The sequence below is a fragment of the Medicago truncatula genome, chromosome 1 (genome assembly GCF_003473485.1).
Source record: "Medicago truncatula cultivar Jemalong A17 chromosome 1, MtrunA17r5.0-ANR, whole genome shotgun sequence".
NCBI classification, from domain to species: Eukaryota; Viridiplantae; Streptophyta; class Magnoliopsida; order Fabales; family Fabaceae; genus Medicago; species Medicago truncatula.
This window is the reverse complement of record NC_053042.1, coordinates 14,734,402-14,762,102: the sequence shown is the minus strand read 5'-3', so window position 1 is coordinate 14,762,102 and position 27,701 is coordinate 14,734,402. Positions and strand designations below refer to the sequence as shown.

The window sequence follows — 27,701 nt, the reverse complement described above, 5'->3', positions numbered from 1 at the left end:
ATAACCATTTGATATCATACACCTAGGTTTTATAACATCAGAAAACAGTGCCACAAGCAATCACACAGTCTTACATGTGCCAAATTTATGGTTAATTAACTATTAGCTTAATGTGACAGCAACCTAGGCAACCCCAACTTTACCTAAACATAATCATCTTCAAAGCGAGATCAAATCATGACCAAAACTGAACAATCACTGCCAAAGAAAATACTCCTCCAATATACTCTGCATATCCATGTAAACCATATGCTCCAGCATTTGCTTCTAACACCAACAAATTCTTTATTTTTACTCAAGAACTCTGTGAGGTTTTATAATTCTGAACTCTTGGCATAAAATCATGAATTTTAGACAGTCTATTACCTTCATTTTATGGTAAATTAGTGTAAAACGCCTTTGGTTGCATGTCAATTGGTCTCCCATCCATGATTTGTAACAAAATACCGCTTCCATTCAATTTGGATACTGAAGCACATTGTGTAATAAGTTAACGCCACTTACCTATATTTTTTTATGGGGTTAAGTAATAAAAAAGGATTATGACATAAAGTTACTGAATAAATGAATCAGCCTTTACCTATATGATGATTTTTGAACTGATTCAAAACATTTTCTGAGAAATCTGAATAAATGAATTGCCAATCAAATATAATGGTAAGAGTACGAAAGTAATTACCACAAGAAGTATTCCCAGAAGCACAAAGAAGGAACTTCCAGTACTCTTCCTTAGTCCAGCTCATGGCAGGGTAACTTAGTTTTATGTGTGTCCCTCTGGCGACGGTGCAGCAAAGTAGCATGATGGGTCTCTTTATGTAGAGGTTCAAACTTATAATGCAGATGCAACAATAGGAAAAGAATACATTAAAGACCAGAGTCCAGAACAACAAAGCTTGACAAAAGTTAGCAATCATTCATATTTAGTTATAACCAACCCGTCCCCGACTTGTAGTGGGTGCAAGATTAAAAAATCTAATTATTTGTAACCAAAACATTAAGTATGTGGGGGTAGTTGCCCCCGTTTAGTACATGCAGCACTGTTTCTGATTTGGAGTGTGACTCGAGTGGACTAATAGTGGGTGACCCAACGGACCTTGGAAAGATACTATACTATCTTCGAATTTTGGTTGAGATTAACTCGACCCTATAATAGCATCTTATAAGATGAAGGATGTCTCTCACTCAAAAATATTATTCTAAACCATATCAAATCTAATGTGAGACTCTCAATAGAGCATCCTCATTTTATAACCAGACAACCAAATGCAATCAAAGGGAACTTCATTTAGTCACAACCCTTGAATTTTCTTTTTCCACATATTGATTACCAGCTTTTGAGAAGGAAAATCAAATAGAAAATGATGAGGCAAAAGTACTGGGAGAGGAAACAGATATTGAATACCACAGATTACCAATAGTCCTTACATGAGCAAATCCCATCTTTGAAATGATGAAATCTATATCCATCTCTCATGATAAGTTCCCTTGAGGTAACTAAAGACAGAAGCTTTATTACCAAGTGACAATCATCACATACTCGAAGATTCTTCATTACATGTATTGGCATCCAAGATGGAAGGTTAAGCAACCCAAAAGCAAAGGCCAGCTTTTCACTGTGATATTTCTTACTCCTATGAACAGAAGATTCTACGGTAATATATTTTCCAGTATCTTCTATCATCTTCATCATCTCCTCCAGTTTTAAATAAACTTCCTTTATCTGTGGATGACTGGTTTCATCTACAGTGAAAACATGCACTCTGTTATCAACCTCTATCCAGCTACAACCCCGACTCGTTCGAATTCCTTTCACTTTCATAAGTTTTCTCATATCAGCAACATTGTCTAACTCTCCAGATTCACTATACATATTTGATAAAAGGACATAACCTTCGGAACCTTCAACATCTAATTCCATCAACTTCTTTGCAGCAGTTTCTGCTAGCCTCAAATCATGATGGACTCGGCATGATCCTAGTAGCGCACTCCAAACAGTAGCGTTTGGCTTAAAAGGCATTCCTTCTATCAAATCCTTGGCTTGTTCTAGTAACCCTGCTCGTCCAAGCAGATCTACCATACAAGAAAAATGCTCGTTTGTCGGAGAAATGCCGAAAACTCGAGTCATCGAATCGAAGTAATGTTTGCCTTCAGCTACAAGTCCCATGTGGCTGCAACCAGATAAAACAGAAACATAGCTAATATGATTGGGTTTACATTCTGTCTTCAACATATCCTCAAAAGTATCAATTACTTTTATACCTAAACCATTTTGAGCAAATGCTGCAAGCATAGCATTCCAGGAAATCAAGTCTTTGTCATCTATTGAGTCGAAAGTATTCTTTGCTTCTTTGATTAGTCCACATCTTGAATACATGGTAACAATACTATTTGCAACAGAAACGTTCAAACTGAGTCCAAACTTGGTAGCATGAGTTACAACTTGCATTCCAAGTTTAACTATAGCCAAATCAGCGCATGCCCGGATTGAAGTTGTGAACGTGATCCAATCTGGTTGGACTCCGTTGCTCCTCATTGAAACATACAGCTTGAGACCTTCTTCAGAGAAGCCATTTTGAACATATGTGCTTAACATGGAATTCCAAGTTACGATATTCCGTTCAGGCATCATATCAAAATATCCTCGGGCTTTGCCGATGTCTCCACTTCGAGAGAATGCAGTGATCATGGCGGTCCATGATATGGTATTTCTAAGTGGCATTAATCTAAACACGAGATCAGCTTTGTCAGTATCTCCACACTTTGCATACATTGTGATGATTGCATTCCCTACAGGAGCCGAGGAACCCATCCCGCTTTTGATTGTATATCCATGTAGTAGTTCCCCAGTAGAAGCATAATCTGGACCTGAACAAACCCCAAGAATGGTGGGGAGAATAAATTCATCCAACACTACAGAACTCCGTCTCATTTGGTTAAACAATATCAAAGCATCTTCGCCAAGGCCAAAATGCACCACACCAGTGATCAAAGAATTCCATGAAATATGATCATGTTCCCTTAAACTCTTAAACACACGCTTAGCCAAATCTAAGCATCCACACTTGGCATACATATCTATAAGACCGTTACCGAAAACCAAATCCAAGCTATGTTCCATGCGAAGAATCCGAGCATGCAAATGAGCACCCCATTTCAAATCAGAAGTGCTAGCACATGCACTAAGCACACTGCCATATGTCATAAAATTTGGGCTAAATCCCTGATTACACATCTCTACAAACATGGCAAGACACTGAACCCCAAAACCATGTTGTGAGAAAATCGAAATCAACGTATTCCAAGAAACCTCATCACGTTCAGGCATTCGATTAAATATCTGAAGAGCTTTATAAGGTCCATACATTTGAGAATAACCATAAATCATACTATTCCAACAAAACAAACTCGGTCTTTCAATATCAAAGAAAACCGTCTCAGCCAAATCAACATCTCCACACTTAACATACATACCCACAACCGAATTCTGAATACAAGTTTCCATTCCAAAACCTAACTTGCTCACCAAGGCATGTAACTGAATAGCCAACCGACTATCTCCAAGTGATCCACAAGCTTTCATTACACTCGTAAATGAAAAGGGGTCGTAATTTTTCCCTCCATCATTCGTATCCCTTATCATTAAACTAAAAGTCTCAAAACTACGTGAATGAAAACCATTTTGACTATAACCCGATATCATCGTAGTCCACGAAACAGAATCTTTAACTCTCACGGGCATTTCATCAAACAGCTTCTCTGCATCACTCATTCGACTGGAACTAACCAAAGCACGAATCATTGTGTTCCAAGTAAAAATATTACGATGATGGGTCTCTTGAAAAACTTGAAAAGCATCATGCGTTAAGCCACAGTTGGAGTACATGTGGAGAAGATTGTTGAGCAAGAAAAGGGAAGAGTCTAAACCAGAGAGAATGAGTTGAGCGTGAAGTTTGCGAGCAATGTGTGGGGATTTGTGGGTGAAGCTACATTGCTTGAATGCGTCGTAGAATTTTTGAGATATTTGCATGTATGACATTTTTGGTTTTTTTTATTTGTTGTAAAATGAGTGGAACTTTGGTTATATCATTATGCATGATGTCTCATTTTCAACCAAAATATAACCATTGACATATTCAATATAGTATTCCACTTTACAAATATTCTAATATTGAATAAATCAATTTTCATCCCAAAAAAATATTGAATAAATCAATATTTCATAAGGGTGTTTTAGTAAAATTATTTTTCTCTCTTTTAATTATATAGTTGTCTTAATCCGTGTCAATGGTTCGATCATTGTGGAGTGAAGGGAGTAGTAATATATAAATAAAGATTAAAAAAGTTTTTCGTCCATGTAAATATATCAAATTTTGATTTTAGTTTCTAACAAATAAAATGAGATGTTTTCATCCTCATAAAAAAATTTGTTTTATTTTTGGTCCTTAATCGATATAAGTTTAACATATTTTTGACATTTTATGAACATAATATGAGTATGTAAAATATTAACATAATAAACGGACATTATATGGATACAATTTGAACATAAAAGAATTATAATCTCGACATTCATATGAACATAAAGTGGTTATTAAGGACTAAAATCAAAATAAAAAATTTGTGAGGATGAAAACATTCAGTTTAATTTTTTAGGAACTAAAATCAAAATTAGTTATATTTATATGGATGAAAAACTTATTTAACCCTATAAATAATTATGTGTAGTATAGATATAGCCGTATAGGCATCTATGCATCTCACTACGGTAGTTTATAAGAAAAAATGCATGCGTGTTTAGTCCTCTGTTTGATGGTGGTTTTTTCTCTATTGTTACATTCACTATCACTACCAAACAAGAGAGAAAGAAATAATAAGCTACAAATTATAAGAGGAGATTGAATTTAATGGATCAGATGTAACAGTTAAAAAAGTTGAGATAATATTCTAACAAAGAGAATATATTTCTCATTTGAAGTTCTAAACAATGATGAAATTTTTTACCAAAGCATCAAATACAAAATTAACATGGATTAGTTATTTTGTATAAACCAAAAATTGGTAGCTTATTTTATTAAGACGGGAAACATTTAACAATGGGATCATCCCTTTCAAAAAAAAAAATAATAATGGGACTATCCATGACCCTTTTTACATGGAACCACAGTAGAAATTACTACACGTCATATATATAAGAGTTTCTTTTTTCTTTAAAAAAAATATAAGAGTTTTTTTTTTAAAAAATCGTTAGTATTGTTAGTTTTTATCAGTAAAGAGATGAACATCGAGATTTTTTTTTTTTTTTTAAAGAAGCACGGTGACTTATCATCACTCAACTTCTTAAAGCCAATGAGACTGGTCAAGGTATTTGCCACACTACCGTCGTCATGTGATTGTACCTTGCTATGAGATCGAAAGACAAATATTTCCATACACACATATAGATGTCTTTTCAAGTTTATAATGTGGCTTAGGTTAAGGATTTCCTATTTAAAAAACTATCTTCCAACTTGTAACTTTGATTCAAAATCTGTCACAACCAATGTTTATGAGGTATTAATTTTTATTCAAGAAGAAAATGGGTACCGGTAGAACTTCTTATTCTCTTTTATTTTTAAGAGTAGAGTTTTGTTGGCTTTTTTTTTTTTTTTAGATCATCATCCTCATGTTTTATTTACATTTTTTTTCATTATTTTCTTTTCATAATCAAGTTCTACCGGTACCCCTCCTCAAATTCAAGATGTTGCTAATTTCAAAGATCAATCTCAAATTAAATTTCAAATTATCACAAGTATTTCACTAATCTATCTAACTCTAAAATAAATCAAACATATATATCATTTTAGGGTTTAAAACTTGTGACATGATTCAAGTCACATAAGTAACAAAGAAAGAAAATTTACATGGAGGTGCAAAATGGTTTCATAAAGGATATAACAAAAATAATAATAAAAGGTGGGTTGAAAGGCTAAGGTACCAGGCTCAAATGAACAATTTCAATAAGAAGTAGGATGATATGAAATCCAATATCAAGACTATTCTGGAGCTACTCAAGAACGAACCTTAGACTTCAACCCATTTATGTTTTGTTTTGGTCTCGTAATCTTAATTTGCATATGATCAATTTTTTTTTTTGTCAAGTAGCCTAGTGGCCAGAGCTCACATAATTTAATTGTAGAGAAATGGAGTGTTCGGGGTTCGAACCCCGACCCCTGCATATAAAATGTGATATCCCTATCAACTGAGCTAAGCTCATGGGGATCCATATGATCAATACTTATTTTGCTTATAACATGAATATTTTTCTGCTCTCATTTTATTTTATTTTTTCATGACAGAAGGGGAGTAGGAATTTAAGAAGTATTTAATTTTTTTTTTGTTACAAGAAGTATTTAATTTTGAGTCTGAATGCAAAACAACTTAGAAAAATTTAAATCGCTTAGAGCTTTTACAATGGGAGAGTCTTAAACATTTAAGATTTGGTATCTAATAGATACCTATTGTGGAAAAAAAATTGAGGGTCTTAAAAGATGCAATGTCTAAATTAAGACCTCATTCTTAAATGGGCTCACATCACTATTTTAATAAAATAATAATTAAAAAATGTATTAAAATAAATAGTGTATTAAATAAATAATATTGGTGGAACTCAATTAAACCTTTTGTTAGAGGGTCTCTATTGGAGTGGTTAAGTACCTATTAGGTACTATTATTAAAAAATGATGTGTCAATGTGGGTTTAATTTAAGACCTCAAAGATGAGAGTCTCCATTGTGGATGCTCTTATATATTAAGTCAATTGTGCTCTGACTATTTAAACTTGACTATAGAGAGTTTTTATGCTCTAATATGCGCTTAAAATTGAATTAACTTAATTAATCTGGATAAGATTTAGGGGAGCTTACAAATCTCACTCTTTAGATTATCAGACTCAAAATAAGCTTACAAACCTCAGGATCTTAAAACCTTGAAGTGTGCTCCTCTCAAAATATTAGGTCCGGTTCTCTCGGTTACCGCTTTCGATGATCTAGCTAATTTAACTTTTTCAAAAACAAATTGTGTTGCTAGATAGATTAAACTATAAAATCATTCAAATCTCAACCATTTATTTTTCGATCCACATGAATTTATAATTTGGCATTTCATCTTTTGAAAGTTGAAACACACCCACCCGTTGTAGACTTGTCCTGTAGTTCATTTTTATAAAAAAAAAAAAAAAATAGTTTAGAAATTTAAAAAGTTAAAAGAGTAGTTGTAGCACTGTAGCAGTAAATATTAGTGTGGGAAATTGGTCATCTAAACCAAAATTAATAACTCATCTAAACCAAATTCAAACTGCATTAAAGCTTTATTGTTGAAGAGTGAGATTTTCAAGATTATTAGTTGTTTCTTTTGTATCCCATTGGTTCTTTAGTTGAACGCGTGATGATAAAATGTCAGTGTCTATAATAAATCTTCTTCCATTCCACATGCAAATCAAAGTCTTCCTCAATAAACCCACCATCACATCACTTCTCTTCTCAATTTTCATCCACCCTTTCCTCTCCTTCTGTCCATTTCTTATTCACTATTGTTACCTTATACATGCATGCACCATTCTCCTTCATTAGACATATTTGTTCATCAACGTTTTCTAAGAGCAACAACCTCACTAGCAAGATATATGTAGCAAGGTGAAGGTAAATTTAATTTGAGCCATAGCTATACCATAATTTTTTAGATTTTATTTTGGTTTTGATAGTCTTTTGTGTTTACAATGTTGAAAACTCACATCACAAAAAACTTATTCATTTTATTTTATTTTTGTATAAAGTAAATATATATATATATATATGTTGTTCATTTGCATGCATCTTATGTGAAAATCATATTTAGAAAATAGTTTATAAATCATGTTTTGATCTTAAGAAAAATATGCAACTGAAGTACGATTAATCTAAGTGGTAATACCATAATTTTTTTTAATTATTATGTTCTTGCAACAAAGATTGAGACTACATCATCCACATTTTATTTTGATGTTGTCTCAATATTTATTTGCAGATTCGATTTAAAATTAAATTTGTTAGTGAGTTAAGAGAAATCGCGGTGACATCATGATTTTGTTCGAAGCATGTAACTTTTGTTAAATTACATTGACCTATTTTGATTTCTTCATACTAAACTTCAATTCAAACATGCACTAAACATGTTTTTTTTTTAAACAAAAAGCGTCACAAAAACTAGGTTTTTCCAAATTATATATTGAGATTTTTTTATTTTTTTTTACAAATATTGAGAAAATGTTCTTAATCTATTTTTGAAGTAATTTAATTTCAGGTAACTTGAATCAATGGCTGGAATAAGGGAACAAGACCAGTACATGCCAATAGCAAACGTGATTCGTATAATGCGACGAATTCTTCCGTCGCATGCAAAAATCTCCGACGACGCAAAAGAAACCATTCAAGAATGTGTATCCGAATACATAAGCTTCATAACATCCGAAGCAAACGATCGATGCCAAAGAGAACAAAGAAAAACAGTTACAGCAGAAGATATACTATGGGCAATGGGGAAACTTGGTTTTGATGATTATGTTCATCCTTTAACATTTTACCTTCAACGTTACCGTGAAAGTGAAGGTGAACCTGCTTCTGTTCGACGCACTTCTTCTCTTGCTTTGCCTCCTTCTTTTCCATTAATGCAGCAGCATTCTTCATCGTTTTCATCAATGCCACTTCCTCTAATTAATAATAATAATCATAATAGCAATGGTTATGGTCATGGTTATGGTTTTGATTTTGATCAAGGGTTTTATAGAGATGGTGGTGATGATGCTGCTCCTTCTTCTGCTAGTTTTGTACCAAACTTTGATTGTAATTTTCTTCATCTTAAACGTGATAATCATAATAATAATATGTGATTGATGTATGAGTGCTAGTTGCATGCATATATGGTAAGATATGACTATGTGTCTTATTACTATAAATGAGTTCAAGTTATATATTCAAACTCATGCATGGGGTATAGCTCGTTTTATTAGCTTTCATTTTTATTTTGTTTTTTAATTTTAATTTTTTGAGTTGTATTTTTTATACTTTGTTTTTTAATTTTAAATTTGAGTTGTATTTTCTATACTTTGTTTCTGTTTTTTTACATTGGTATAATTTTTTTTTAAACAAAACAAAAATATATTAAATAAAAAGAAAAAGATACAAAGACGGGTGGACGTAGGACTTGACTTAGGAAAACTCAAACGGGAATATCATGATAAATCAGCCTAAGAGGATTTACTCTAAACAAAAATTCACTAATCACAGGCGCAACCCAACGAACTCGCGTACGTGCGTGAAACAAGGTTACAAAAAAGAATGAAAAGTGAACATTTACAAAGAACAGTTAGAGTGTAAATATGGCAAATGGATTGACTGCAAACACGGGAACAAAATCCAAGCGCCAACAGCTCCCTGAACAACAACAAGCATAAAACTCTTTAGAGCAAACAACGCGTAAGAACACATAAGAACACTAATATGTAAGTAACCAGACCCTTTTTGGTTAAACGGACCAGACCCTTTTTGGTCAAACAGAAACACCAAAACAACCCCAAGACCATTGGCGTGAAAGCGGCGAATCGGAAGCCAAGAAATCTGCAGATCTCAACAGATCTTAAAGGAACTAGAAATCAAAGGCCTTGACGCAGCAATGAACCACACACTAACTCACCACCCGAAAATTCATCAACCAACACCAGAAAACACGAATCCAAATCAAACCATCCTCACACCATCAAAACACGGCAACGCAAAGTTGGCCACATCGGATGAATAGTAAAGGGGACTGGAGATTGTCGGAGGAAAGGAGTGAAAACCCCAACAAAGGGGAAGGAGGTGGTGCGGTGAAACATCTCTCGTCGCACCACCGGTTGAAATGACTACATCTTAATGGTTGAATTTGGAAAGAGGGAAGATTGGGCAGTGGTTGTTTGGTGAGAAGCTAGAGAGAAGTGAGAGGATGATCAAAATTTCATATAATGGAAACCGTTAAAAAGTGTCTACCAGACACTAATTAAGGAAACAAAATATAAATACTTATGTAGTCAAACTCATAAAAATATGTACTTTTCTCCTAAAAAATTTAAAAATTGCTTCTTTTTTAAAAGAAAATTTAGTTTTTTATGGTTCTTTAACTAGGGTCTCATAGGTACGTCTTGAGTTGTTGGCATTTGACGGAGGAACAATCATGGTAAAGATAAAAGATATAAATTTGATCCTATAATTTTAGATTTGGCCAAACTCAAAATTTAAATTACTACCTCCGTCCATGTTGAAAAATATATTTGGACAAACCGTGAAAAAACTATTTGCACATTAAGGGTGTGATTTGGCAAGTTTGACTCAACAATATAAAAACATCATCTTATTAATCTCTAACCCAAAAATAAGGGGTTATAAAACCTCGTCTCCTCCTTGTATAATTCATCTTCGTCCTCCATCTTCTTCTTCATTTATTCACTTCATCATGTTCAGCACTAGAGAATCTTGCTCGAATCGCAGAAGCAATGAAAATCTAATATCGGTGCAAACCTGCCCGAACTAGGAAGTAACTAAGATTCAAATCTAAAATCATTACTTCAAGATGAAGAGGGAGTTGTTGTTTATTTTTGACTTAAGGGTGTAACTAAGAATCATTAGTAATGAAAATCTAAAATCATTACTTCAAGAAACTCAACTTCCTCAGCAACACAACAGTGACAAAATTTAAGATTCAAAACCTCATTTCCCTCTATGTGACTCATGTCATTGATGAAGAGGGAGTTATTGTTTATTTTTGACTTAATCCATCTCTTCAATCCTCGACAACCCTATCTCTACCACATATCAAAGTCCAAATATACATTTTCTATTCCCACAAATCTGAAGAAAAAAATTTCAAATTTCTATCAAGCCAATTTTATATTTGATAAAATAGCATGCATTAGGAATAAAAAAAAAATATGGGGTCGTTTTCCATATCTGGCTTTTTGTCCCTCTTACTCGTCTCAATGCCTTTTTTTTATTTTTTTTATTTTGGGCTTTTATTTTTTTAGTTTTATGAAGATAGAAGTGAGAAGCTAGTGATGGGTGTAAATTTTGTTGTTGTTGTAGAACTCGCTGCAATTGTTGATAAAGTTGTGGTTTTTGTTGTCGAAATTAAGTGTTTGTGATTGTTGAAAAGGTTGTTGTTGATGATAAGAAGAAATTGTTGTTTGTTGCTGTTGAAAATAGAGGATTTACTTAAAATCTTGAATATGTTGTTGGAATTGTTTTGAGAAAAATGGATGATGAATTGTATTGTAGTTTCAGTTTTTGTTTTGGGTATGAATTTTTGTGTTGCTGTTTTTTTTTTTTTTTGTATGAAGTTGGGAGATTAAGAGGGAAGAAGATGAAGATTGATGGTGAATTTCAATTTTTATTTTTAGGAAAATCAAGAAAAATAGAAATGATCATATGTTGTGAGCCCATTGTATACTTGTGTACTTTTCAAATCAAACCCTTGATCATCAATCTTAAGGGCGTGTTTGGTAAAAAAAAAGCTATAAGCTAACTGATAGCTGATAAGCTAGCTGATAGCTGAAAAGCTAGCTTATAGTTGATGGCTAATAGCTGATAGCTTATAATTGAAAAGTTAGCTGATTAAAATTAAAAGTATTTGGTAAAATTAGCTGTTGAAGTGACTATAAATATAAAATGACATAAAAGGACATGCTTGTTAATTTTTTTTAATATCATATATATAATTTTTATTACTTAACACATTTATTTTTAAATATTTAAATATATTTTAAATTATTTTCTTTTCCAAAATAATAAATGTATTTATGAATTCAATCAAATTTTTTTATTTAACAATTTTTATTTTATTTTTATGAATTTTATTTAACTAAACTTGCTTCACTATTATAAATTTTATATAAAATTATATATTATATGAATTATGAGCAAAGTAAAAAAAAACAAAAAAGTAGACAAGAAAATTTAAAAAACCATACATGGTAAATGTAGTTAGTTTAAGAAGATAGTGGGTAGTTTTTTTTATTATAATAAAATAAAATAAAATTAAGAAAAGGTTAAAATGGGAAGAAAGTATAAAAAGCTACAAGCTATAAGCTAAAAAGCTACTTGGATTAGCTTCTTTAAAAACGCTATAAGCTAGTGAGAAAAACTTTTTACCAAACACATTTCATTTTATCAAAACAAGCTTATAAGCTAGTCCAACAAGCTATAAGCTAGCTTTTTTGTGTTACCAAACACAGCCTAAATGACATGTGGACAAGAGTTAGCTGTTTTTGAAAATAAACTAACGGAGAGGACCAAAATGGTAAACGAAAGAAGATTTATGGAACCAAATTGAGACATTTTATAGTTAGAGGACCAAAATGAAATTAAAAAATAAGTTAAGGGACCAAAGCATGTATTAAGCCTATATATTTGTTGGAAGAAGGAGATTTTAATTGATATAGTTTGTTGTGAGAAAGTACACAGAATAGTCAAGGAGAAGGTTTTACCCCGTAGAGGATAAGGAAGGATGGAGAAGGGTTTACGCAGAAAGAAGATAGAAAGAAAAATTGCGTGCTCTTTCCGGTTGCGGTTATGGTGCATAAGGATTTCCTTATGCACCCTGCATAAATTTAGAAATGGTTTCTGTGAGTTGTACTCCAAAACCATTAGATGTACTTAATGGTTTCCAGCACCCTGCATAAATTATAGTATGATTTGTATAAAATTATGCCAAAACCATTTTGCCTTGGAAATGGTTTCTGTGAGTTATACTCCAAAACCATTTCTGGATTTATGCAGGGTGCATAAGGATTTCCTTATGCACTACAACCGCACCCGCTCTTTCCAAGCATGTACACTTTCTAATTTGGATCGTACACATTAATCTAATGGTCAATTTTTATTCCTCTCATCTCTCATAATAAGATGTCCTCTCACTTGATACTATATATATATATATATATATATATATATATATATATATATATATATATATATATATATCATACGATCTAAGTAAAAAAGTGTACATATAGATATTATAAATGAAAAATTATTCAAAAAAGTATCTATTATAAATGAAAGTTTTAGATTTTAGGAGGCGATGGCCTTCTTTTGTTCCTACATTAAAAAAAAAAAATCAAGTTCAATTAACAATTCTTAGGGGGTGTATTGGATTGAGATTTTAAAAGACTGTTTTGATAGAAATTTTTTTGAAGATTTTAAAAGACTTTGTTGGATTGTATTGATTTTGTGGGATTTTAAAAGACTTTTTTAAAAGACTTTTTACAATCAAGATTCTTTGCAAGATTTTAATGGATTCATGATATAGATTTTAATGGATTTTTAAGATTTTAAAAGGGTCAATAAATTTAAAGATACAATACAGTATAATACCATTAGATGTATAGATCAGTTGCCAAAAAATCTCAAAAACAAAAGTACAGTTATAAATCAACCGGAAAAAAAAACATTGAATCAATGAGTGTATAGACTATTATATAATATTTCTTCAAAAAAAAGACTATTAGATAATATACTACTAGTAGGTTGATTGATCTTAAAAATTCTGGACATATGATATCAAAATAAATAGACCTAAAAATAAGTTATGTTAGTTTATTGATTATAATAATTTGATTGAAAAATGCATGTTACAGGTAGAAAATGAAGGTGAGAAAAACACAAGAAGGAGAGTTGAATTGTGTTTTCTTTTTCTCTTTAATAAATCTTCTTCTGGTATTAATTCAGAAGTTAGTTGAGAGTGCTTCTGATGTAATGTTCAGAATCAGATATGCAGCGGAATAAAACAGAGCAGAGAAAAGAAAGAGAGACACAAGCAATTATCCTGGTTCATTCCACAAACCGGAAGTAGTCCAGTCCCCCTTGCACTTCCAAGGAGATTTTCACTAATAATCACACAGATTACAAATGCTCAATACTCTCTAAGTATGAGACTTCTCAAAATGCTCAAGCACGCAGGCGAGAGACTTCCAATGCTCAAGCACTAAAGCAAGAGTCTTCTAATGCTCAAGCACGCAGGCGAGAGGCTTCTTAATCAAACAGAATTACACAAAAAATGTTTGACTTTGAACACTTGATATACAATCAGTGGTGTTCACAATACAATGCAATAAAGACTCTAGACTTAAGAATTTCTAAGATATATCAAATCAGTGCAGAAATTCAAAGTGCTTTTTGTAATCAAGTTTGGCAGAGTTTTAGCGCTTTTAACTTGTGTTGATGTCTCTTGCCAATCTTCAAGTCTTCACTCCTTTATATAGTGGTGAGTAGAGAGACGTTGAGATTTTTAGCACGTCTAAAGAGTCGTTGAGTTCCTTTGATCATCCACCAGTAATCTTTTGCCTGATTTGGGTGTAGTCCTATGAAGGATCAACTTCAAATTCATTCCTATCTTGAAGGAACATTTCTGCAGGCAGAGCTGTTGTCTTGTCTTGTAGCGTAGACAGAAACAGAGTAGTGGAGGTAGTGGTTGTACACTTGTACTTTGTCAACTCTGATAAAGAAGGACAAGCACCCAGTGCTTTTCAAATGACCGTTGATACCTCCCTTTTAATTCTTCGTTCTTTTAGACGAGGTTAGAACGAAAAACAGCTCCTTTGAAACTTCAGTTTAAATTTACTGATCAACTGTAGCTTCTGGTGATGATATAGCTTCTGATGAAATCTTGCTTCTGATGGACTTCTGCTTTTGATGAACTTCTGCTTCTGATGATGTCATCACTTTAGAGGCACTAGTTACTTCAGAACCACTTTAGAGCTTCAGACACAGTTTTCTTCAGATGCTTTGGGTTCCTTTGCTCTCTATTGTTCTTCCAAGACCTATTGAAATTGATTAACTTTGCCTATGGTCCTGTACACTTGAACAAATATTAGCAATAACCAATTGACAATTTTTAATACCTTATTATCATCAAAACTCATTAAGGTTTATTGTGAAACACATTTTGTTCCAACAGAAAAATGCAAGTAGAAAAATTATTATAATACCAAATTATATATATATATATATATATGGGTTTGCTAGAACACACCCACTAGTTTTTCCGTGTGAGTGTTTTAGCAAAGCTACACCTTAAGGTGTATTTAACCACTTTTTAGTTATTCACTTGCCAAAATACTCCTTCTAAAAAATAAGTGGGTGTATTCTAGCAAATGCCTATAGGATTTGCTAGAACACACCCATTAGTTCTTATGTGGGAGTGTGTTAGCAAGCTACACCTTAAGGTGCATTTAACTATTTTTTAGTTATAACTTGTTAAAACACACCTTCTAAAAATAAATGGATGTATTCTAGTAAATGGCTATAGGAGCTGCTAACATGCACCCATTTATTTTTTAGAAGATGTGTTTTAGCAACATTCACCTTAAGGTGTATTCAACAACTTTTTAGTTATATCTTTGCTAAAACACTCCCACATAAAAACTAGTGAGTGTATCCTAGCAAACCCCTTTATATATTAATATGAGAAAACTTAGGTACAATTCCTTAGGTGTTTTTCGTATGGTTCTTAACTAAAAATACATATTTTTTGGATATAATAAACTTTGAGAAAATTATGGATTTGAGGAAATCATGGTGAATTTAGTTAAGAACCATACGAAATGCATCTAAGGAATTGTACCTAAGTTTTCTTCATATGAATATATTGCTTTCAAATTATAACTATGATTATCTATTTCAATGAAACCAATCATACAACAAAAATATATAATCTAAATTCTTATTTTTTGAATGACATCAACAACAATCTTTATTATAGAGAAAATTGTTGCTTAAGGGTATAATTGGATAACGAAAAAGTAAGTATAGATACACTCATTTAATTTGTTACATTTTTTAAATATTAAAAAAAAAATAAACATTTGTATTTGTTACACTTTTATTTTAATATTTAAATTTATTTTTATCCATTTGTTTATTGAAAATTAAGGATATTCTTAAAAAAAAAAAAAAAAATACAGTCCAAATGAGTAATTTTTTTTATATATATAATATAAATTTTTGCAGTGAAGAACAATCAAATCTGAGAGAATAGGCGGTTATCATTCTTTCAGCTCAGTATACAAACACTTGCTAAGTACTAACTAACCAGTGCCAACTCTTTCTTCATCACTATACTCAAATTCAGTTAGGGTTTATCGTAATCCACCACAAAACCCTAATTTCGCTAACCCTAACCCCAAATTTCACTGCAAAACCCTACCATGACGAAGGTTTACGGCACCGGAACCTACGATTTCCGTCGCCACAGAGTCGCAGAGTATCCCCTCGCCGAACCAAAGCCAGTAGAATGGAGTCAAAAATCCGGTGGAGGAGGTTTACCGAACAACATCACGGTTTCCGAGATTCAACGCGATCGATTGACGAAGATTGCTGAATCGAATTGGTTGAAAGGTAGTGAGAAGAAGAAGGAGTTTGATGGTGAGCTTGTTAAGAAGATTTATGAAACGGAGTTGTTGGTGAAAGAAGGACAAGGGAATAATAAGCCTGTTCCGCTTCAGAGGGTTATGATTTTGGAGGTTTCGCAGTATTTGGAGAATTATCTTTGGGTTAATTTTGATCCTGAAACTGCGAGTTTTGAGCATGTTATGTCGATTATTATCATGGTTAATGAGAAGGTTGGTTTTTTATTCTTTTATTGTTGGATTTCATTTGTTTACACCGACGACAGTGTAACTTTTTTTACACTATCAAGGACCTGTTTGAATAAACAGCTTATAGCAAGTGCTTATCATGATAAGAGCTTATGTATAAGCTGGCAGAAACTATTTTTATAGCAAAAGATAGAATAATGTTAAATTGTTTTTGTATCTGTTATAAGTTGTTTTTGTAAGCTATATTAAGTTGATAAAAGTTTATGCAAATTGTCATAAGTTCTCCAAAATAGTCTCACGAAACTTATGCCAGTAGATAAGCTCAAATAAGCCAATCCGAACAGGCCCCAAGTCGTGTGGATATTTTTGGAGAAATTTCAGGAACTAAGCTATAAAAGTGGCATTATGGTGTGATTTGATTAGATTCGTGTGTAAAAAAGTTTTTACTTTTTACACTGTCGGTGCATAGAAATTAATCTCTTTATTGTTTGTTTTATGTTTGATTTCCTGTGAATTTAATTTGTGGGTGGAAAATTTTATGGAGATATTGTGTTTGTGTGTGAATTGCAGTTCAGAGAGAATGTTGCTGCTTGGGTTTGCTTCCATGATAGGAAAGACGTTTTCAAAGAATTTCTCGAGAGGGTTATTCGCTTAAAGGAGGTATTTATCTCTCTATCTTTATGCATTATTATTTTCTATGTAGTGCGACACTTACAATTGAAGAAGTGTTGGTGTCTGACACGCACTGCATTGAAACTTGTGATTACATACAATGACTTCTATTTTATCAAATAATTACCAGTGTTTTTATGTCAGTGTTTATCTAGCTCTATATGCATTATTGTTTCCTATGTAGCACTTTTAGTGAAGGCATGTTTGACTACTGTCAATCAAATTATTACCGGTGTCTATGTGTAGCTGTGTGTCTGATGTTCATGGTTGCGTCATATGTTTGTTTCTCTCTGTTTGAGTTTGAGATGATATTTCACATATTTCGACAATGATGGATGTTTTGTGGTTATTACACAGCATATCTCGAGACGTTATGATTTCGTTTATTATGGATTGCTAGATTTTAGGATTTCACTATTTTGTTACGTTAACATTTGTTATTTTGATTATTTAGTCGGGCTTTCAAGTGTTTGGTAGTTTTTCTTTCTCTTTCCATTTATTTGGCGACGTGATAAGCTGGTATTTGATGGTTGAATCATATATTTATTGTGACATGTTGCTGAATCTTAGGTTAAAATCTTACTGTAGGGAAGGGAACTGAATATTGCAGAGAAGACAAATTACCTTGTTTTCATGATAAATGCCTTTCAGGTATGCTGTCACTGTACTAAATCCTCTAGGCCTTAAGTCATAATGTTGTTGGTTTTAATCATGCATGTTTATGTAGTTGGTGTACAGGTTTATTTTATCAGTTTTTGTTGAACAACGAGCTTACATTATTGTAGAATTGCCATATTTTTGCATAATCATTATGGTTTCAGCAAATTTTCCATTCTTTTGTTTTTTATTATGCCAGAGATTCCAAAAGTGAGACGGATAAGGGATCTTTTTTCATTTTGTAGAAAACTGCATCATCGTAGAATGTTACTGTATTCAATTCAAAAAATTAGGTCAGTATTTCTTGGTAAATGGAAGAAAGACTGATTGATGAAGAAAGAATTTGTAAATTCTAAAGTCACATTCTTGTGTCTGAATATGTACTACGCTGGTCCATTGTCCCACCCCAAGCATGTTCATTCGGAAATTAGGATTTATCTTTTCGCTAATGATTGCCTGTTGGTCCTGCTTGAAAAATTGACAAGGCAAGTCCAATAAAAGAATGAAATGGAATTGTTATTCAATTATCCTACAAGACTTTTGGAACGGTCATTTTATTGCATCCATTTCCTTTCTCATTCTCATCAAAATAATTAATTATCCAACTAGACTTTTAGAATTGTCATTGTTTACTGTAGCTGAACTAATAATCTTGCATTGCAGAGTTTAGAAGATGAGGTTGTTAACGAGGCAGTGTTAAGACTAGCAGATTTGAAGTCCTGGTTCAGTTTGTCTTATGGTCGTTTTCAGGTAAGACACTTTCTTTTGAAGATGAATTATTATTACCACAGTTAAACTTATTATTTTTTTAAGATTTTGTGATGAATGTTAAATATTATTGTTTGTATGCTAACTGCATTTTGGGTCTTCGGTCTTCTTACATGCAGATGGAGCTTTGTCTTAATCCAGGCTTGGTCAAGAAATGGAAAAATATGTTAAAGAAGGAACCTGTGAAAGGGGGAAAGCATTTGGATCCTTCAACTACAGTTGAAGTGACGTTTTTGAGAAATCTTATAGAAGAATTTCTGGAGGTTGTAACTTGTTAAGCACTTTGAATCTATAGACAGCAATCATTTTTATTTTATTTTATGAAGATCATGATATTCACAACCATTTGAACATACTATTTAGACACACATATGTACTTAAACACAATATATATACTTGAAAAATGATAAGAGAAAAAAATAATAATATACGTTTTTAAAATATTAATTAATATATATTTTTTGTGTGAACAACCGAATGTTTTGTCCATTAAAAAAAAAAGCCAAATAATTTAACTTGGAAGCAGTAGTCTGAATTTCTTGATTTTTTTCTTTCTATTTAGATACTGGATTCACAGGTATTTTACCAGAGACAGCTGTCTGGCGAGGATGATGAACTAATTAATGAGACTGGTTCGTGGCTAATTAATGATGCTTGTGTCCTCTATTGTGAGAGGTTTATGGAATTTCTTATTGACCTCTTGAGTCAATTGGCAACAAGAAGGTATTTTAAAATGTTTATCCACTCTTGTTAAAAAAAAAAAAAAGTTTATCCACTGTCTCTCACTTATGGGTTCTGTGTTTAATTTAATATATTTTAAATTTTCAAATTTATACATATTTTTGCATTTTCAAGTGATATAAATGGTTTATTAAATTACTGATTGAATTAGACATTATCTTTTTCTTTCTTGGCAACTATGGTTGAAGTGAAAATTGGATTCAATTTTTCGAAGACTTGATGAAGAAAGAATACTTTTAGGCAGCCCTCATTTTTCTCTTTGTAATCTTAGAGGGTGAACATTTTTCAGTTTTCTTAATATGTCTTCTACTCTGTTTTTCATGTGTTATAGGTATTTGAGACCTCTAGTGGCTGATGTAGCTGTTGTTGCCAAATGCCATCTGAGTGCACTCTATAGGCATGAAAAGGGGAAACTTTTTGCCCAGTTGGTTGATTTACTACAATTTTATGAAGGGTTTGAGATTAATGATCATACTGGGGTACAGTTAACAGATCATGAGGTTGTTGAATCCCATTACAGCCGACTGCAGTCATTCCAGCTACTTGCATTTAAAAAGATAGACAAGGTATGTGCATATATAATTCTGAATGAATCTTACCTCCCCCTGATATCATGCTTGTCAGTAAAATCTGATTATAATAATTTCTTCTTTCTGCTGTGGTTGTAGCTGCGGGAGCTTGCTTTGACTAACATTGGTTCAATTCACACGCGGGCAAATCTATCCAAGAAATTGTCTGTTCTTTCTCCTGAGGAGTTAAGGGATCTGGTTTGCTGTAAGGTGTGTGATTAATATGTTCAACTCTTTGCTCCTCTGTTTTTTATAATCTTGATTTGGATATTCAGTTGTTCCGTGTACCGCATGCAAATGTTCACAAATAGAAATGGAATTAGAAATGATTGTTACAATGTTTTAATTGCTGTTGTAATTACAATGACTTCATTTAAAGTACACTTATTCTTCCTGTCATGCTCTATATTATTACTAGTTCCTCCTCCCCTCCTTTTGTCCACATCTTTGGTGAGAATTGTGCGAAATGAGAAATACATCAAGTTCAGAAGGCAAAGGATTTTTTTTCTTCTTTCAATTCAGTTGTCATTACTGTACTTATCTAGATAATTACTGTACCTAATTCAGTTCGATCTCAACTTAAAAGCTTGTTTAACCCTCCTTTCTAAATGCATACCTCATTCCTTACTTTTGATTGAAGAGTTATGATACTAGAAGTGGAATCGATCTTCTGTATATTTAAACTGTTAGTGGGCTAGCTATTGTGAGTGTTATTAAACAACTGACATAGTTTTTATACTGGTTTTGGTGAGTAGTTTTAGAAATAGTATTACAATGCTTGCAAGTTTGAGCAATACTTTGAATTTCAATGCTGTTTCTGTCATTTCTGACATTGTGTCTTTATGCAGCTCAAACTGGTCTCTAAGGATGATCCCTGGTCAGAGAGGGTGGATTTTCTTATTGAAATAATGGTGTCTTATTTTGAGAAGCAACAATCTCAAAAAGAAGCTATCAATGCTCTTCCTCTTTATCCAAACGAGCAGATTATGTGGGATGAAAGTGTTGTACCAAGCATAAATTATTCTGGAGAAGGTTGTTTAGCGTTACCAAAGCTGAACTTACAATTTTTAACATTACATGACTATCTTCTTCGAAATTTTAATCTCTTTCGACTCGAATCAACATATGAGATACGCGAGGACATTCAGGAAGCTGTTCCACATCTTCTTGCATATATTAACATTGATGGAGAAACTGCTTTTCGCGGTTGGTCAAGAATGGGTGTACCAATCAAAGAATTCAGGATCGCTGAAGTAAAACAACCCAACATAGGAGAAGTCAAGCCATCATCTGTGACTGCAAAAGTTACCTATAGCATTTCCAGCTATAGATCCCATATTAGATCTGAATGGGATGCACTAAAAGAACATGATGTATTGTTTTTACTAACTATTCGCCCATCATTTGAGCCTCTTAGTGCAGAAGAAGAAAACAAAGCCAGTGTGCCACAGAAGCTTGGCCTACAGTATGTGCGGGGGTGTGAAATTATTGAGATTCATGATGAAGAAGGGACCCTTATGAATGATTTTTCTGGTAAAATTAAGCGGGAGGATTGGAAGCCACCAAAGGGAGAATTGAGAACAGTAACAGTGGCTTTGGATACAGCACAGTACCACATGGATGTCAATAACATTGCTGAGAAAGGGGGAGAAGATGTTTATGGTACATTTAATGTGTTAATGAGGAGAAAGCCAAAAGAAAACAATTTTAAAGCAATTTTAGAATCAATAAGGGACTTGATGAATGAATACTGTATTGTTCCTAAATGGTTGGAGAATATTTTTCTTGGTTATGGGGATCCTTCAGATGCTCAGTGGACTAGTGGGTCTAAACTATTACCTGATCTATTAGAAACAGTAGATTTCAAAGATACCTTTTTAGATGCGGATCACTTGAAAGGAAGTTTTGGTGATTATGAGGTTGGTATTTCATTTTCAGATTTATAGATTATTATTATTATTATTTTGCATGGATATGATTGTTATCTTCTATCGGGAGTTATGGTATGAAATTAAGATATTGACTTGACTTGTGGCTTACTTCTTGTCTGTATCTTTCAGGTTACTTTCGTAAATCATGATGGCACTGAGAACTTGAACCCAAGCCCTCCTTTTAAAATCAAGATTCCTCGGACGCTCAAAGGAAGCAATGGTGCCCTTCCTGGGAGGGCAGTGTCTACTTCTGGTGCAGCAAATGATATCAATATGGTTGATACTAATCATCAGAAAGAAACACTGGTAATTGAGACATATACTCCTCCTGACCCTGGTCCATATCCTCAAGATCAGCCAAAGCAGAATTCAGTTAGATTTACAGCCACACAGGTGCACTCAGCTCTTGAACTCAAATTGCATGATGTGACTTTTTATGTATAATAGTGTTATCTGTTAAACCATTGTGCCCCCTTATCCCCATAGAATAGTGAAATTTGATGGAATCCAAGTTATTGTGAATGAGATGGCTAAATTGATGCCTCCGCAAAGTACTAGCACAATGCTACATCGAAGTTGTTTATTTGGTTACTATATTTTTTGAAAATAATAAAACAAACCTGCCCTATAAAGTGGGCAGATATGCTTAATGGAAGGTGACCTGTTATTGCCTCAAACTTCCGTGGTCTAAGCGGCCATAGTCCCTCTAAGAAGCTGGCCGTGGAGGGTTACCTCCACATAGCTATTTAGCAGCATTTCTTAATCGATCACACATTTATTTTATTTTATTGTGATATATACATCATATTTTGAATCACAACTCACATCCTATTTCCCTTGAGTATCATCAGTATTGTGAAATGAGGGTCATGTTTTTCATGACTCTTGAGTATATGTTTTTTCTCATGTATTTGATTATGTTCGTCACTTCTTTTTGATGTTCTGTTGGTGGCTATTTCAAAGCAAATTCCACTACTGATATCCAATAGAATTGGACAGCTTTGTTTTTTATTTATTTAATTTGGGCCATGTTGGCTTGCTGTTATTTTTGTGCCTTTCCGTCAGCTGTTTCCTTATCCTTTGATTTGGATCACCTTCTGTGCAACCGCAGGTGCAGTTAGAGAGAGAAATGTAAAAAGTATGGGGTCCAACATTCTTACTAAATACGACCTATTATTACTACGTCTCTCTCTAATTGCAGCTGCAGTTCGCCTTCCTTGTACTTCACTCATATTTACTTTTTCCTTTTTCTTAATATTATATTTTCACTGTAAATTCTGAACTGACTAAAAAACATTGAATATTCAGGTTGAAGCAATTATATCAGGTATTCAGCCTGGCCTAACTATGGTTGTTGGGCCACCTGGTACAGGAAAGACTGATACAGCTGTACAAATTCTAAATGTTCTTTATCATAACTGTCCTTCTCAGAGAACCTTAATAATTACTCATTCAAATCAAGCTTTGAATGACCTATTTGAGAAGATAATGCAGGTATGATGTTTGATTACTTCTCTGATTTATGTTCAATTTTTCTCTTTCTTTTTTTCAGATTTTTTAATTCGAATTTTGTTTAGCTTTTAATGTGGTAGTGCATGGTGTGTAATATTTACGGAGTACTTCTATCATCCTACACTGTACCTTATTCCACATCTGCCTAACCTACTTATGTAATACCAGTTCCATGTAGTTTCGGAAATTCCTGGGCTATATCATTATTAAACGACTCTAATAATCTTAATGTTGAGCTGAGTCTTGTACTAGCGAAGGCCATTATGCATGTAATATCTTAAATTGCATGAGCTTTTGATGTCAAATGACTATTGCTTGAATTAAGATATATCAAACTAATCAGTAACTTTGTATATTGTACAATTTTTTGTTATTTATACAATACCTGTTCCACGCAAATTAAGAAATTCCTGGGCTACATCATTATTGGATTACACTAGTAATTAATTTTTACCAATCAGCTGAGTCTTAATGAGCTGAGTCTTGTACTAGAACTATTGTTTTAAGTAAGATATATCATACCAATCAGTAACTTACATAATACAATTTTTGGTTACTTATTTTAATATTTTTAATACTAATGAGATCATCATAATATCATGCATGTAATATCTTTAATTATTAGATATTAGAGTTTGCAGTTGAACTAAATTAAGAAGCAATGCATGCAGTAGATCTCAGTCATTTTCTGAATTGGTTTCAACTAATAATTAATTTTACTGAAGGTTGCCCAGTACTTTGCTATTGTTTATCCCCTTGGGATTTACCTATACTAATCATTTGAGAGTCTGATGGCGTGCTTAGTAACTAAAGTTCTCTTTCCTTCTGTACAGAAGTTTATGGTTTTAATTTTACTCTTTTTTTTTTAGAGAGATGTACCTGCCCGTTATCTTCTCCGACTTGGTCAGGGAGAACAAGAGCTTGCTACTGATCTTGATTTTAGTCGGCAAGGTCGCGTCAATGCTATGCTTGTTAGACGGTTAGAACTGCTAAGTGAAGTGGAGAGGCTAGCTAGATCTCTTCAGTTGCCAGAGGATGTGGGTTACACTTGCGAAACTGCAGGGTATTTCTGGTTGCTTCATGTTTATTCACGCTGGGAGCAATTTCTTGCTGCTTGCGCCGAGAATAAAGAAAAGCCAACATTTGTTCGAGATCGTTTTCCCTTCAAAGAGTTCTTCTGTGACACACCACATCCTGTATTTACCGGTGAGTCTTTTGAGAAAGACATGCGGGCTGCTTTGGGGTGCTTTCGTCATCTGAAGACTATGTTTCAAGAACTTGAAGAGTGCCGGGCTTTTGAATTACTGAAGTCAACAGCAGACAGAGCTAACTACTTAATGACTAAGCAGGCTAAGATTGTGGCAATGACTTGTACCCATGCCGCTCTAAAGAGGAAAGATTTCCTTCAGCTAGGTTTTAAGTATGATAACTTGTTGATGGAAGAAAGTGCCCAAATTTTAGAAATTGAGACTTTCATTCCAATGTTACTCCAGAGGCAGGAGGATGGCCACGCACGGCTTAAACGCTGCATTCTAATTGGTGATCATCACCAACTGCCTCCTGTTGTGAAAAATATGGCTTTCCAAAAGTACAGCCACATGGACCAGAGCTTATTTACCAGGTTTGTCCGTCTGGGCATTCCTTACATTGAACTAAATGCTCAAGGAAGAGCCAGGCCAAGTATAGCCAAACTTTACAACTGGAGATACAGAGACTTGGGAGACCTTCCTTTTCTAAAGGAGGAAGCAATATTCAATAGGGCAAATGCTGGATTTGCTTATGATTATCAGTTAGTGGATGTTCCAGATCACAATGGTAAGGGGGAGACAACCCCATCTCCATGGTTTTACCAAAACGAGGGAGAAGCTGAATATATTGTCAGCGTTTATATATACATGCGTTTATTGGGGTATCCTGCCAATAAGATATCAATTTTGACCACTTACAATGGCCAGAAACTTCTCATCCGCGATGTTATAAACAGGAGATGTGTTCCATATAACTTCATTGGTGCACCAAGCAAGGTATGCTATGCATCCATGATCCATTACGTATAAATTATGTTTTAGTGTAAATCCATTTATGATTTCTTTTATGAAGGCGGTGTCAATTTCGAGTTCAATACTTTTGAATACTTCTACTATCTTCCTTATACAATGTTCCTGTTTATGACTGTTTTAGGTTGCTACAGTGGATAAGTTTCAAGGTCAGCAAAATGATTTTATACTGCTGTCTCTTGTGCGCACTCGATTTGTTGGTCACCTACGTGATGTAAGGAGGTTGGTGGTTGCCATGTCACGTGCTCGGCTTGGTTTATATGTCTTTTGCCGCCGTTCCCTTTTTGAACAGTGCTATGAGCTGCAGCCTACATTTCAGCTTCTTCTCAAGAGACCAGACCATCTTGCCCTTAATATGAATGAGATTACATCATATACTGAACGGAATGCTGAAGATCCTGGGCCCAGGCATCATGTACATCTCGTCAGTGGCATTGAAGAGATGAGTAGTATCATAGACAGGTTGTATCAGGTATGTCTCACGTCTCACGATACTAGACATAATATTCAGATACATCATGACACTCAAGGATATGACAAAAATTGAAAGTTATAGAACATGGCATGGTTATAACAGAACTTATGCTTTTTGTATAAACTGAATGAAAAAACAGAGATCAAATCAAAATAGGGAATTAATGCTTTGAAAATTATCTTATTACTGTATTGTTTCCATCTTTATTATTTATGAAGGTTTAGAAAGAAAAAAAGTAAATAAGTTATGAAATGCAGCCAGGAGTATCTGGCGTGTTCCCGTTGGTCGTGAATATAATTTGTGTGGCTATTATTCTGAAGTGTGTGTGCGTGTTGTCGGGGACTCGATTCAGATTCATCAACCTTAGAAAATGATTTTCAGTCATTCTGATTCTTATCCGAATATCTTTTTTATAAAAGAAGAAATTTATGAAGACAAGAAATCCATTTCGTCTTAACATAAGAACAGAACATGAAACAATGCAAACTGCTCAATTCTGCAACATATTAGGGAAACATCACAGGTGATGTGGATTACACCAAATAGAAGCGTGGGTATCTCTTAAATCAAGTCGTGCCATGGCAATATCAATAAAAATACAAGTCATGCTTCAAAACGATACACTACAGAGTAGTGCAGTTTGCCCATCGCCAGATAAAGTATTGCCTCTTGTACTAAATTCAGGAAGGGTAGTGATCAGATGTTAGTGCAGGAAATTAGATAATTTTGTGCTAGTGGTTTTTGTTGCTTTGATCTTTGTCTATTGTTCTTTGCTTTGTCTTATCCGGATTTCATTCCTGTGTTGGCAATCTTCTCTACTAATAAAATCTGTTATAAAAAACATATATGGTTTCTGGGTTCTTCTATTCCAAAAAAAACCAATGAATTATTTTATTGTTTCCAGGAGAAAATGAGATTTCAATTTGAGCAAAATGGATCTTATTTTAGTCACCTAGAGCCATCAGTAAGTACAGATTTGGTACAAAATGGGCAGCAGACCGCGGATACTCATCAAGAACAGTCAGTAGATACAGATACGGTACAAAACAGGCAGCAGATTGCAGACACTGATATGCCTGAGCAACATGAAAGCAGTGAAGCTATAACTGTTGATAACCATGTTGCCAGAGATATACCATCTGAAAGGAGCATGGAAGATGGTACTATAGTTGATGGTAGTGCTGGTGTTGAAAACGGGAGCATAGCACCATAGAAGAAGCCCTTCAAACAAAGCAACAGGGGTTGTGCGGATTCCTAATGTCAAGATAAATCAATACTGAACTGACAAATGTAGCAATAGAAAATGAGGTTTTTTCATGTTCAGGTTAAAAAGTGAGGTGGAGTTGAGGATTTAGTGTATTGTTAGTAACAATTGTTGTTAGTCTACTATGGATGGGTTTATTGGTCAGGAAGCAATTTTTGTCCATCACATTTTGATGCACTGATGAATTTTTACTGTAGAATATATATTCCTTATTAGAAATTGGATGTTCTGTATTTTTGGTCTGTCGGCTGTTCTAGAAAGCAAGACATAAGCCTTACAATTTGGCTCTTAAATTCAATTCCAACCAGGAACAAAGTATCCCTATAAAATACCAACAAAGTATCCCTAAAAAAAAAAAGACCACTAGTAATATTGATTAGGTAAATATTTATATCTCTAAACCATGAGACAACTGATTAT

General features: G+C 33.6%; 3 protein-coding genes across 4 annotated transcripts; 2 read left to right on the top strand and 1 right to left on the bottom strand.

The window, feature by feature from the left end:
* Window positions 1-91: 91 nt before the first annotated feature.
* LOC11429279 (pentatricopeptide repeat-containing protein At2g13600) lies at window positions 92-4,116 on the bottom strand. 2 transcript variants are annotated; one of them, XM_024784698.2, is made up of 2 exons: window positions 680-4,116; window positions 92-504 (listed from the first exon to the last, which is right to left on the bottom strand). In XM_024784698.2, exon 1 carries the CDS (start codon window positions 4,034-4,036, stop codon window positions 1,409-1,411), a length of 2,628 nt encoding a protein of 875 aa, XP_024640466.1. In that variant the 5' UTR covers window positions 4,037-4,116; the 3' UTR covers window positions 92-504; window positions 680-1,408. The 2 variants fall into 2 exon arrangements, with proteins under 2 accessions (XP_024640466.1, XP_024640462.1); XM_024784694.2 differs by having other exon boundaries at window positions 92-468.
* Window positions 4,117-8,319: 4,203 nt separating this feature from the next.
* On the top strand, window positions 8,320-8,917 carry LOC11429280 (nuclear transcription factor Y subunit B-4). The gene has a single exon (XM_003589718.2). It carries the CDS (start codon window positions 8,329-8,331, stop codon window positions 8,899-8,901), a length of 573 nt encoding a protein of 190 aa, XP_003589766.1. The 5' UTR covers window positions 8,320-8,328; the 3' UTR covers window positions 8,902-8,917.
* A 7,140-nt stretch (window positions 8,918-16,057) lies between these two features.
* LOC25482853 (RNA helicase aquarius) lies at window positions 16,058-27,545 on the top strand. The gene is made up of 14 exons (XM_013611454.3): window positions 16,058-16,659; window positions 17,206-17,295; window positions 17,896-17,958; window positions 18,628-18,714; window positions 18,852-18,995; window positions 19,295-19,455; window positions 19,805-20,039; window positions 20,142-20,252; window positions 20,891-21,961; window positions 22,103-22,366; window positions 23,282-23,467; window positions 24,355-25,509; window positions 25,667-26,014; window positions 26,922-27,545. Exons 1-14 carry the CDS (start codon window positions 16,246-16,248, stop codon window positions 27,228-27,230), a joined length of 4,638 nt encoding a protein of 1,545 aa, XP_013466908.1. The 5' UTR covers window positions 16,058-16,245; the 3' UTR covers window positions 27,231-27,545.
* Window positions 27,546-27,701: the final 156 nt, after the last annotated feature.

Coding starts and splice junctions, on each gene's coding strand:
- LOC11429279 (XM_024784698.2), bottom strand. CDS start 4,036: ATGTCATACATGCAAATATCTCAAAAATTCTACGACGCATTCAAGCAA.
- LOC11429280 (XM_003589718.2), top strand. CDS start 8,329: ATGGCTGGAATAAGGGAACAAGACCAGTACATGCCAATAGCAAACGTG.
- LOC25482853 (XM_013611454.3), top strand. CDS start 16,246: ATGACGAAGGTTTACGGCACCGGAACCTACGATTTCCGTCGCCACAGA. Junction 16,660..17,205: donor TTATCATGGTTAATGAGAAG/GTTGGTTTTTTA, acceptor TGTGAATTGCAG/TTCAGAGAGAATGTTGCTGC. Junction 21,962..22,102: donor GAAGTTTTGGTGATTATGAG/GTTGGTATTTCA, acceptor TGTATCTTTCAG/GTTACTTTCGTAAATCATGA.